The sequence below is a fragment of the Garra rufa genome, chromosome 25, assembly GCF_049309525.1.
Source record: "Garra rufa chromosome 25, GarRuf1.0, whole genome shotgun sequence".
Lineage (NCBI taxonomy): Eukaryota > Metazoa > Chordata > Actinopteri > Cypriniformes > Cyprinidae > Garra > Garra rufa.
Window position 1 is genome coordinate 14,841,901 of NC_133385.1, and position 13,032 is coordinate 14,854,932.

General features: G+C 34.8%; 1 protein-coding gene across 1 annotated transcript; it reads left to right on the top strand.

Annotated features, from left to right (window-relative positions):
• The first annotated feature begins 530 nt into the window (after window positions 1-530).
• LOC141301512 (arf-GAP with dual PH domain-containing protein 1-like) lies at window positions 531-11,921 on the top strand. Its single transcript, XM_073831706.1, has 10 exons — window positions 531-1,047; window positions 1,401-1,492; window positions 3,242-3,324; window positions 3,403-3,515; window positions 5,273-5,419; window positions 5,501-5,584; window positions 5,672-5,734; window positions 7,488-7,559; window positions 9,388-9,619; window positions 10,997-11,921. Exons 2-10 carry the CDS (start codon window positions 1,428-1,430, stop codon window positions 11,023-11,025), a joined length of 888 nt encoding a protein of 295 aa, XP_073687807.1. The 5' UTR covers window positions 531-1,047; window positions 1,401-1,427; the 3' UTR covers window positions 11,026-11,921.
• Window positions 11,922-13,032: the final 1,111 nt, after the last annotated feature.

The window sequence follows — 13,032 nt, forward strand, 5'->3', positions numbered from 1 at the left end:
TGTCACCTCGTCCTATAGGGATAATTCCTCACAGAATTTACACTTAGTGCTCGCTACTATGCACTCCCCTCAGCATGGAGACGTTGGTATACCGTTCCCCAATAGCGACCCCTAGGGGACGCGGTGAGAGTTCCCTCGGAAGGGAACGTCTCTAGGTTACGTATGTAACCCTAGTTCCCTGAGAAGGGAACGAGACACCGCGTCCCCTACGCTTCTTACCATGCCTCGGACGAGAAGCTTCAGACAGTGAAGCGGGTGTATGTTTACTTCGGCGACTCTTTATACTGTGTCGCCCGGTAGTGACGCACCAGCAGCGACGTGCGCGCCGCAGTGACGTCATACGCTGTCGCCGGCCATTTCATGGAGTTTTTCTATGCATTCTTCAGACACGAGTCACGCTGCAGCGTTCCCCAATAGCGACCCCTAGGGGACGCGGTGTCTCGTTCCCTTCTCAGGGAACTAGGGTTACATACGTAACCTAGAGACGTTTTTCATCCGGTTTGTTTCTTTAGCTTCAGGGTGTTTTAGGAGAATCTTAATAAGATGTTTCTCTGCTTTCTGGTGTGTCTGTTATTTTGCTCTTCAGCTTTTGCGGGTCTGTTTTCCAGTAATCCTGGTGTAAGTCAGTCTTCAGTATCTCTTCCTTATTCTGTCGCTGTAAGTGTCATGTTTGTGCTGAGTCTGAGTTTTGTGTCAGTAACAGCTCTGTAATCTCATAATAACATGATGATCTGTTTGTCTGGATCTCAGAAACATCGGGCAGACATGTGTTTACAGGATTTCCTTCATGAAAAATCATTGAAAACCTGCCGATGACATTCTCACTGTTTTGTTGTCAATCTAAAAGATCTAGACTGAATGCATTGCTGACCCTCATGTGCTTTAATATCTGTTTTATTCATTATTTCTCTCTCAGATCCAGAATGGGGCTCCTGTTCTTTAGGAGTCTTCATCTGTCTGGGCTGCTCCGGGATCCATCGCAGTATTCCCAACCTCGGAAAAGTCAAATCGCTCCGACTCTCACGCTGGGAGGATGCAGAAGTTCAGGTGTTTATTATTGTTTAGGTTTAAAAAATCATGCAGCTCTTTCCACTTTAAAATAGTTGACCGTGTCTGAGCTGAACTTACTTTTCCGTTTGTTCCTCAAACAAATCATCATATGACTTCTGAATAAAATGGCACATATGAGTCATAAGCTTTATGATATATTTAAGGTGCTCGTGTTGTTTCTTTCTTGCGTGGTCACTGCGAAACTATTGCTGTACAGAAAAGAGGTGCATCTTTTTTGGTTTCACAGAAACAATTCAGTGCTTAAAACTGCATGAGTTTTCAGTTTCAGCTATTTCTTTGCACATTTAAATCAGAACTGCCTGAGTGTTTGATGATGTCTGTGTTTGTAGTTATTGTCTGAACGTGGGAATGACGCCATGAACGCCGTGTACGAGGCTGCACTTCCTGTTTACTACTACAAACCCACGCATAGAGACTGCCAGTGAGTTTCCATGGCAACGTGCCGCATCTCACATCACATTAGAAGACCGTGACGGCGTATGGAAATATCATCTCACACACTGTCATATCAGGCTCCTCGGGGTCTCTCTGGCTTTGAAATGCTCTGACAAGCGTTATATTTAGGGTGAGATCAGGGTCACTTCGACTTTAGGCCACTTAATTGAGTTTATCAAGCTGTAGTGAGGCTTTATTTAGCTGATTGGATGGTTTTAGAAAGTCAGAAGATCATGCAAGTCTGCCTTTGAGGCCCTTAGTAGCAAGTAAAATGGATATCTGTAAGACAGTGTTATTTTAGTATTATTTATATACTTTTGCAGTTCTTATTAAGGGGAGACACTGCAGGCAAAAACGCTGTTTTTTCATGCACCTGTCAAGTTTGAGATTTTGGGCTTTTTGGTGTTTCACAAAGTGTTTTTTCAGACTAGTGGAAAGAAAACACCCAAAAGACACTGTTAAGTGTTTCTTTTATAGCACTTTATCTATTTGTGTCAATAGATTTCAATTACAGCCCATTATTTTTAATGAATGTTTTCTTAAAATGATTTTTTTCTCCTACACTGAGCCATAAATCTCCACTTCAGTAGCGCTTACAAACACCAAACTGTACATTTTTATTGCTTTCTATATTCTGAAGGTTTTTACAGAGGGATTTGTTCATATGTAAGTTGCTTGATTTTATACATTTTATTCCCCCAAAAAATGATAAAAAATATAGTTTCCTGTCTGTTTTTTTTTTCTCTGAATTATGGAGTTACAATGTGAGATACCCAAAATCTCCACTGACTCTAATATGTCAAAAAAATTAAACCAGAATTTCAAAACTGACTTCATCCAGTGTTTAGATTTTTGTACCAGAAATGTATGCAAATTAGCACATAGCTCATTAAATGACGCTCATTTGCATATTTAAATCTAACACTTTATCTATTTTTGTCAATAAATTTCAATCACAACACATATTTTTAATGACCTTTTTCTCAAAATGAATTTTTTCTCCTACACTGAGCCATAAATCTCCACTTCAGCAGCACTTACACACAAAACCTTACATTTTTATTCCTGTCTATATTCTGAAGTTTTTTATTTGTTCATATATAATTTGCTTGATTTTATACATTTTATTCCCCCAAAATGGTAAAAAAAAATATACTGTTTTTTCTGACTTATGGACATCTGACTTTTGGGGATACCCAAAATCCCCTTTGTAAAAACTTTTGACTCTAATGTCAAATAAAATTAAACAAGAATTTCGAAACTGTCTTCATCCAGTGTTTAGATTTTTGTAGTAGAATTGTATGAAAATTGGTGCATATTTGATTAAATAATGCTTCATTTGCATATTTAAACCTAACATTTTAGTAAACTTGAAAATGTTTGCAATTATCAAAGTAATCAATCAACTGGGTAAGTAAGACTATAACTATTAGGTAATGTTTTACCCTGTTCACCTGCAGTGTTTCGCCTTAATGCTATGCATTATGTATGTGATCTTATAAATATTATAAATTAATTATTACATTTTATTCATTAATTAAATTTCATGTGAAACCATGATGAACTCTGGCTGGTCACTTTACATTCTCTTGTGGAGAATGAACTTTATCACGAGTCAGGTTTATGCCAGGCTAGACTAGTTCAGGGTAAACTAGTGTTGTTGAACTCACTGCAGTCAGGATGAGTTTAGCTGTGCTCCAGCAAGTTTCTCCTGATGTACTTGTGTGCGTTTCAGGATTCTGAAGGAGCAGTGGATTCGGGCGAAGTATGAGAGGCAGGAATTCATGAACAACAGCAAAAAGCTGATCTATGAGGACGGTACGTGTGTGAGAATCTCATAGTACTCGCTTTCAGTTTCCCGCCTGATGATTGACATGCTCGCTTGACCAATCACAGAGACCAGAGACGGCATGTTGATGAAGAGGGGGCGGGACAACGGACAGTTCTTCAACAGACGATTCGTCTTGTCGCAGAGAGACGGCACACTAAAGTACTACACTAAACTTGACGTGAGTGTCACTGTACACATTCGGCAATGGGATTTCACTATCACTGATGCACTACGATGGTTTCTGAAAGCATTTTGAATCCGAAAATTTTCTAGTCTTAACTTTTAGTTAAAATTTTACTAATTGTGTTGTTTTTGTCTAGTTTGTAATTTTATTAACACATAGGATACTTTAATACTTCATAAATCTTTATGATACAATGTATTATCTTCTGTGAATTGGCCTTGATTTTATTCATCAAAATATGATTAGGTTGTGTAAGGGTCAACTTTTTAAAAATTAGATTTATGAATCATATGAAAGCTGAATAAATAAGCAAATATGTGACCCTGGAGCACAAAACCAGTCTTAAGTCGCTGGGGTTTATTTGTAGCAATAGCCAAAAATACATTGCATGGGTCAAAATTTTTGATTTTTCTTTTATGCCAAAAATCATTAAGAAATTAAGTAAAGATCATGTTCCATGAAGATTTTTTGTAAAATTCCTTCTGTAAACATATCAAAATGTAATTTTTGATTTGTAATTTGCATTGTTAAGAACCTAATTTGGACAACTTTAAAGGTGATTTTCTCAGTCTTTTTGATTTTTTTGCATCCTCAGATTTCTGATTTCAAATAGATGTATTTCAGCCAAATATTGTCCTATCCTAACAAACCATACATCAATAGAAAGCTTATTTATTGAGCTTTCATATGATGTATAAATCTCAGTTTTGTCAAATTTAACTTTATGACTGGTTTTGTGGTCCAGGGTCACATATAGGCTGATATTTGGATAAGATACAAAAAAATAGAAATGTCGAGAAAACTGCCTTTAAAGTTGCCCAAATGAAGTTAAATAATGTAGAAGTTCTATAATATTTGCTTGATTTTATACAACATCATAAAGTTTTTTTTCTGAATTATGGAGTCACAATATGAGAAAGTTCTTAGCAATGCATATTACTAATCAAAATTTGGGTTTTGATATATTTATGGTAACACTTCCTTGCTAAAAAAAGGAATAATTTCTTTCGAAAAAAGAGAATAAAAATGTACTGACCCCAAACCTTTGAAAAGTAGTGTATATTATTAGAAAACCTTTCAATTTTAAATAAATGCAGTTCTTTTTTAACCTTTTATTCATCAAAGAATCCTGAAAAAGACATTAAGCAGCACAACTGTTTCCAACGCTGATAATAAATCAGTATATTAGAATGATTTCTGAAGGATCCTGAACACTGGAGTAATGATGCCGAAAAAATCAGCTTTAATCACAGAAATAAATTAGATTTTTAATGTATATTAAAATAGAAGAATGTTGTTTTATAACATCATAATAATTTCACAATAATCACATTTTTTTTCCGTATTTTTGATCAAATAAATGCAGCCTTGATGAACATTAGAAACTTACTTAAAGTACATCATAAATCATACTGATTCCAAACTTTTGACAGGCAGTGTATGTGTGTGTACATACAGTATATATACATATTTATATTTTTATTTGTTTTTATCAATCCTACACTACTAAAGAAAACAGAGATAAAGGGCTATGGAAAAAAAAACCTTATAACACTCGATAACATTATCCATCAGCAGAGGAGCAAAAATGTGGACAAACATCATTTTGTCATTTTCACAGAAGGTTTTGTTGACAAACAAACGGGGTGCAAATAATACACATTGCTCATTTACTTATACTGCTGACATTATAGAAATACAAAACTTGGGCAAACTCAGCGTTTATGATCGTATCTGCTGCGTCTCTGCAGGCTAAAGAACCCAAAGCCGTTATAAAGGTGGACACCATCAACGCCTGCTTCCAGCCGGACAAGATCGGAAACCCCAACGGCCTGCAGATCACCTACCTGAAAGACAACATCACACGAAACATCTTCGTCTACCACGACAGCAGCAGGGTGAGACGTAGAGACAAACACACAAACACACTTACTGTCCTATGTGAGACTCTGACACACATCTCTCTGTCTGTCCATCAGGAGATCGTGGAGTGGTTTAACTCCATCCGGGCGGCGCAGCTGCATTATCTGAAAGTGGCGTTCCCTGGAGCCACGGACGCTGAGGTGAGTCCTGAAACGCCGGCGCTCGTTTCGGTTCCTGTGTGTGAATCTGGTCGTGTGACGCAACTCACAGCTTCTCTTTCTGCTCAGCTCAAACCCAAACTGACACGCAGCTTTCTGAAAGAGGGATACATGGAGAAAACAGGCCCACGGGTGAGATAATACAACAACACTTCTCAGAAGATCTGTGAAAATGCACTGCAACAAATGCTTTACTTACTTAGATTTTTTTGTCTTGTTTCCATCCAAAATATTTCCCAATTCGGTAACACTTTATAATAACGTTCAGTTGTAAGTCATTTATAAGTGGTTAGTTATAATGATTTGCAAAACATTCATAAATGTTTAATAAGTGATATGCTCACAATTTGTGTATGTTTTGCTAATTCATTTACAAGTTATTTACAAGTGATTAGGTAACGATGAACTTATAATTTGCAAAACATGATTATACGTTCACAAATGATTATTAAGGAATAGGCTGACAATTTACAAATCTGTAGTAATTCTTAAAAATCTGTAGTAAATCTTAAAAAAATAGCATATCTTGAAATAATCAAACAGATCCGTAGTAAGTGGTTAATACGTTACTAGCTAATATATTATTTGTCACTTAAAAATAATTAAAATATCAATCATTTAAATGTTTATCCTTCACTGAAGATCGCATCATGAATAAATCATTTACAAATCTTTCTGCATCCCCTAATCTAAAGTGTAAACAATTCATCAGTTGTAAATGTTTTACTCATTTTTCAAAGGTCTTTCACCCAGTGTGTATACCCACCTGATGCCCTCAAAACCTGGAACCGGCGGTTTGTAAAACATTTACAACTGATGAGTAGTTTACACTTTAGATTAGGGGATGCAGAAAGATTTGTAAATGATTTATTCATTATTTATTCATCAACAGCTTTTGAATACTTCGTAGTGTGAATACTACAATGTAAGTGCTGACTGGTGAGGGTAAAGATGTTTTATAACGCCCTAATCTGCTGATTGTTTTCTTTAAAAAGAGACCTACCTTAGATCCAAAGTGTTCATGAATTACAATTTAAGTTTGGATAAACTTAAAAAATGGGGGGTGACAGTAAAGGGGTTAACTAGTCATTTTTAACCATTTACTAAGGATCTGTTTGATTATTTCATGATATGCCATTTTTCAAATTGTTAGCATAGTACTTACAATAAAATGAACATATCACTTATTCGTAATTTATAAACACAGTCATGTTTTGTAAATAATTAGTTCATCAATTCAACTAATTACTTGTAAATGAATGTGTAAATGACTTGTAAATTAATTAACAAAACATGCACAAATTGTTAGTATATCACTTAATTATCATTTGTGAATGTTTTGTAAATGATTATTTCATCATTAACTAATCACTTATAAAAGACTTACAACTGAACGTTATTATAAAGTGTTACCTAAAATTATTTTTTTTAGACAAGTAAAAATTATTTTATTGTTTTCAGAAAAAAACAAGTTAAAATGAAGTGAGTTTTTCCTTAGAACAAGCCAAATAATCTGCCAATGCGGTAAGCAAAAAAAAAAAAAAAAATCTTATTTCAAATAGAAAACAAGATTATTTTTCTTACCCCATTGGCAGATTATTTTGCTTTGTTTTTTCAAGCAAAAACATGCTCAATTTTGACTTGTTCTTTTCTGAAAACAAGACAATCATTTTTACTCGTCTAGAAAGTCCTTCTTGATTTAAGAATTTTTCAATATTTTGGCGGGAAACGAGACAAAAAATAAGTAAGAAAAGCATTTTTGCAGTGTGACCAGCTTTGTCCTGCTTATCTTACCCAATAAAAACAATAGTATTATGTTTATTATCATTATATCAGACTAGGATTGTCTGTTTGATTCACATTGAGCTGGTTTGTGTTTCTGCAGCAAACCGAAGGCTTTAAGAAGCGCTGGTTCACGCTGGATCACAGACGGCTCATGTACTTCAAAGATCCTCTGGTAAAACGCCTCTCGTCTCCTCGTGTCTCTCCTGCAGCCCAGTAATGAAACTTTCTGGTTGAGTGACTTCCAGGTTTGGTTACGGTAAAACAGGTTTGATGAGAGGGAAATGTCATCAAGTGTTGATGTTTGATGTTAGCGTCTGTTCTGAGATCAGCTGTGCTCCTGTATTTCAAGCTAATGAGAGATCAGCAAATAGTGTACACACATCAGCTGATTAAAATAAATACATAAATATATTTCCGTAAGTAGTAATAAAAATAGAAAAGTAAAATAAATAAGTAAACAATAAAAATAGATTAAGTAAATAAATAAATAAAGCACAGTACTTCAGCGAGCAGAAAAAAAAACATTTTGTAACTTAATAGATTGATGAATGTGGCTGGAAATTTTAGTAATTTTTTTTTAGTAAACAACAAAATGAATAAATCATTGATTAAAAACAAGTATGCAATACAGAAAATTATATAGAATTTAATCATTTTAAAATGTTTAATGTGCAAATAGTTTTTTATGGCAATAATAATTAAGACACTGTTTGCAATATTTGTACTTGTCAAAAACATTAAATACACACTTTTCCTTTTACTTTCACATGCATTTAAGCCTAAAATCTCGCTAATGATTGAATAAAAAGGCAAAAGAGGCTATTTACACTAAGTGAAAACTTTTTTTTAGCCATGGATGCTATTTACATTAAGTGCAAATAGCCATCTCTTCATACTAAGTGAAAATGGCAGATTTTTTTTTAGCGATATGCTATTTACAGTGCAAACAGCTATAGATTGTATTTACACAATGTTAAAATAGCAGGATTTTTTGCTATTTATACAATTTACTGCAAATAGTAGCAATTATCTGCAACTCAGCAATATGCTATAGTAATGCATTGAGTGTTTTTTTTTTTATTTATTTTTTTTTTTTTTTTTAATTAAATGGATGCCACCTTATTAGGACATTAAAGTCATCCCTACACCTACCCTAAAATGTTATTTTCAACTTACTGATAATTTCCTTAAATAAAAAGTAATAAATGGCTTTCTGGTGTGATAAGAATTAAAAGGGAGAAAAAAAGTTCAGCAAAAGGTGGATTCGAACTTGGGTCGATCATGTCTACACTGCAAAAAATGCTTTTTTTACTTAGATTTTTTGTTTTGTTTCCAGCCAAACTATCTGAAAAAAACAAGTCAAAATTAAGCGAGTTTTTGCTTAGAACAAGCAAAATAATCTTCTGATGGGTTAAGCAAAAAAATTAAAAAATCTTATTTTAAACAGAAAACAAGATTATTTTGCTTACTCCATTGGCAGATTATTTTGCTTGTTTTGAGCAAAAACTTTTTTTTTCTGAAAACAAGACCATTTTACTTGTCTAGAAAATCCTTCTTGATTTAAGAGCTGTAAGATATTTGACTGGAAACAAGACAAAAATTCTAAGGAAGCGTAAAGAGTTAGTGTAAATAGACCCTTGCAAAAAAAAGTTTTTACTCAATTACTCTTATATAAAAGAATTAACATTAAATGAAGAAACTGCATTAACACTTTAGAATAAAGCATATTTATGTCATGATGTCCAACACTACAAGAAATAACTGCTCTGTTTGCTAAAACAGTCTTTTACAGTAAATATACTTTTAGCAGACATCTAGAACTGTACCACAGTGTAAAGTTATGAGAGAAAATACTAATCTAATGTCTATCGAAGACAGCGTTTGTAGGAGTGATGCAACAGTTCAACAGTTCAAATACAGCTTCATATTGAAAGAGGAAAGAGAACTTGTCAAATCTGAAAGCGATGGTGTCATAAACCGAGTTTCGTTCTGTCTGGCAGGATGCGTTTGCTAAAGGCGAGGTGTTCCTGGGGCACCGAGATCACGGATACCGCGTTACGATCGGACTGCCCGCGGGAACCCACTACACCGGGACGTGGCAGTACGCCATTACTATAGAAACGCCCGAACGCAGCTTCCTGTTCACCTGTGAAACAGATACGGACCAGAAGGAATGGATGAGCCATTTTAATGCAGTCATCAACATTCCCATGAGCCCACAGGAGTACACAGGTAACACACACACACAAATACAGTGGTGTATAAAGTACCTGAAAGCCATACATAAGTAAAAGTACAGATATCATACCAGAAAATGACTTTGGTAGAAGTTGCAGTCACCATTTAGAATATTAATTGAGTAAAAGTCTTTAAGTATGTGATGTTTATTGTACTTAAGTACAATTTTTTTTTTTTAATCTTGAATGTACTTAAGTATTGAAAGTAAAGGCAATTGCGAGTTTATATCATTTCTGAGAGAAAAAAAAACGCCCGAATTATGTTTATATTGCAATTATGACTTTATTTCTCACAATTGTGAGTTTATATCACCCAATTCAGAGGAAAACAGTCAGAATTGCGAGATACAAACTCGCATTTGTGAGGAAAAAGTCAGATTTGTGAGATACAAACTTGCAATTGCGAGAAAACAGAATAAAAACACAATTGAAACTTATATCATCAATTACTCAGAAAAAAAAGGTCAGAATTTTGAGTTTATATCTCGCAGTTCTGACTTTATTTCTTGCAATTGCAAGTTTATATCACCCAATTCTGAGAAAAAAAGTCAGAATTTCCTGAAAAGAAGTCAGAATTGTGAGATACAAACTTGCATTTGAGAGGAAAAAAGTCAGATTTGTGAGATACAAACTCGCAATTGTGAGAAAACAGAATTGCGAGATACAAACTTGTATTATTAAAGAAAATTATTTCTCACAATTGTTTTATATCATCAATTTCTGAGAAAAAGAGTCAGAATTCTGAGTTTATATCTCGCAGTTCTGACTTTATTTCTTGCAATTGCAAGTTTATATCACCCAATTCGGAGTAAAAAAGTCAGAATTGAGTTTTTTTATCACGCAATTCTAGGAAAAAAAGCCAGAATTTCCTGAAAAGAAGTCAGAATTCTGAGATACAAACTCACGTTTGCGAGAAAAAAGTCAGTTTATAAACTTTGTGTTTGCTTACAAAAACTGTGAAAGAAAGAAAACTAAATTTCAATGCAAATGCAAATTTTTTATGAGGGAAAGGCAGTATTTTTGTGGGCAAGCACTTTCTAGATAGAACACAATACTTTCTTTGAGATTTTTTTCATACAGTTTTGTAAAATTTCTCTCACAGTTGCGAGTTTACATCTCGCAATTCTGACTGAGATCCTGACTTCTGACTATTTTGTAGTAAGTAACGAAAATGCTTCGGGAAATGTATCAGAGTAAAGTATACATCTTAATTAGGAAATGTAGTGGAGTAAAAGTAGGCTGTAAAATAAAAACGTAAAGTACAGATACTCCCCAAAAATACTTAAGTACTGTAACAAAGTTATAATACTGCACAAAGACACACACACTACTGTGAACAACACAACATGAGCGCTGCTGCTGTGTTTTTCAGTGGAGGCCTACTTCAAACACAAACACTGATGGACCACTGAACCCTCCGTGTGACCTTTGACCTTTCACCTGTGACCTCTGCAGCTGACCCGCTTTGGCTTTCACAGCATGTGCCTTGGATGTTTGTGTTTTTAAGTTGTTTTACACTAAGTATTTGTTTGTATACGGTACTATGACTCTGTATCTTTAGTTCATGAAACTCAAGAGTATTTTGTCCCCATAATATTATATTTGCATGCCTTCTTTTTTAAATCTATTTTTTTAAGGATTAATGGCTCCATCTAGTGGTGAGATTGAGTTATTTATTCAACCGACTCTTCACCTTAAAACAAATTTCAACTCATTTTAAAGTGAAAGTCAATTCTCTAGTTCCGAGCCTCCGTTTATTCACATATTAAAATGACCATCCTGTCATCATGTATTCATCATAATGTTGTTCAGACCTTTGTAACTCTCTTTCTTTTATGTGTCAGAAAAGGAGATGTTTAGCAGAATGTTCACGCTGTTCTTTTCCGTACTTATAGTGAGCACATTTAGTCTCAGAAAAGACCAAAAAGCCTTATGAGTGTCACAAAACTATCCATCCAAGTGCCTTGCGAAAGTAATTTTATTTAATCACATTTTGTCATGTTGCAAAAAATGAAAGCATTTCAGCATAAGGTTGCAACAAAGCATTAAAAAACCCAGACTTTCGCAAGTCACTGTATGTTTGAGGCTTTCTGTCATATGATGATTGGTGTGACGAACAGACTGAAATGCAATCACATGACCATTCAATCATACTTGGCCACAAATGAGATGCACTTGAAAAGATGATGTCTGAAGCAACATGTGGGTGACTAAATGATGACAGAACAGTCTTTTCCTGTAATAGCATGACCCCTCAGGGTTTAGCACAGCTTTTTAATAAAGTACTGATTTAATAATCTTGTGTTTGAGGTCTATTTTTAATTGTTCACATGAGCTGAAAGATATTAGTGCAGGTGTGTGTGTTGTGTGTTTGTACGTGAGTGTGAATGGAAGATTATTGAGTGCTGCTCATGATCGGAGGGTGTGAAACGGCACCAGAGCGACTCAAACGCTGAACGTCAGATCACACCTACCTGACAGAAAGAGAGAAGAGAAAACTGCAGACAACAGAAATCAAGACGCACACAGTCTCAACCCAACCAAAAGCATTTCCCAAAGAGTCGATGGACACAGCGGAGAACGTCAGAGGAACATCTTTATGCTCATGAACGGAGGTTTATTTTACAATCCTGCACGGAGTTGGATCATGGGTATGTTTAGGACTTGTTACAGATGGACTTGTCAATCTGCTGCTTTGCTGTTTGAAGAAACTTCTCTGTCTGTTTTGAGCTGTACAGACATTTCTGGAACTGAAGGATCCAAGAGGTGGTGTTCACAGCCATGCCATAAAAGAACCATTTTGGGAACTTTTCAATGAACACTTCTTAATTTTCTTTAAATGAAGGACATTTTAATAATCCGAAGTATCCTTTTTCCACTATAAAGAACCTTTTGTGCAATGAAAAAGTTCCATGGATGTTAAATGTTTTTTTTAAACCATCAAATCATATAAAGAGTGGAAGCGCTGAAGTAGTTCAGATCACAAAAGAATGATTTTGGGAAGCTTTCAGTGATTGGTTCTTAAAAGAGCCACTTTTTTTCATATGAAGAACATTTAATAACCTTTTTCCACTATAAAGAACCTTTTGTGCAACGGAAACGTTCCATGGACGTTAAATGTTCTTCCTGGAACCATCAAAGCCAATGAAGAGTGGAAGTGCTGAAGTGTTTTGGGAAGCTTTCAGTGATCAGTTCTTAAAATAACTACATTTTTTTTTTTCATTTGAAGAACATTTGATAACTTTTTCATTATAAATAGTATTTGGTGCAAAAGAAAGATTCAGAGGATGTTAATTGTTCTTCTTGGAACCATCAAAGCCAATGAAGAGTGGAAGTGCTGGAGTAGTTTGGGTCACATAAGATCAGAAGTGATCAGTTCTTAAAAGAACCACTTTTTTCTTCACGTGA

What these genes read in the sequence shown, in the direction of transcription:
- LOC141301512 (XM_073831706.1), top strand. Translation starts at nt 1,428, where the DNA reads ATGAACGCCGTGTACGAGGCTGCACTTCCTGTTTACTACTACAAACCC. An exon ending in AAAGCTGATCTATGAGGACG is followed by an intron (nt 3,325 to 3,402) that starts GTACGTGTGTGA and finishes GACCAATCACAG; the next exon opens with AGACCAGAGACGGCATGTTG. An exon ending in TCTACCACGACAGCAGCAGG is followed by an intron (nt 5,420 to 5,500) that starts GTGAGACGTAGA and finishes TCTGTCCATCAG; the next exon opens with GAGATCGTGGAGTGGTTTAA.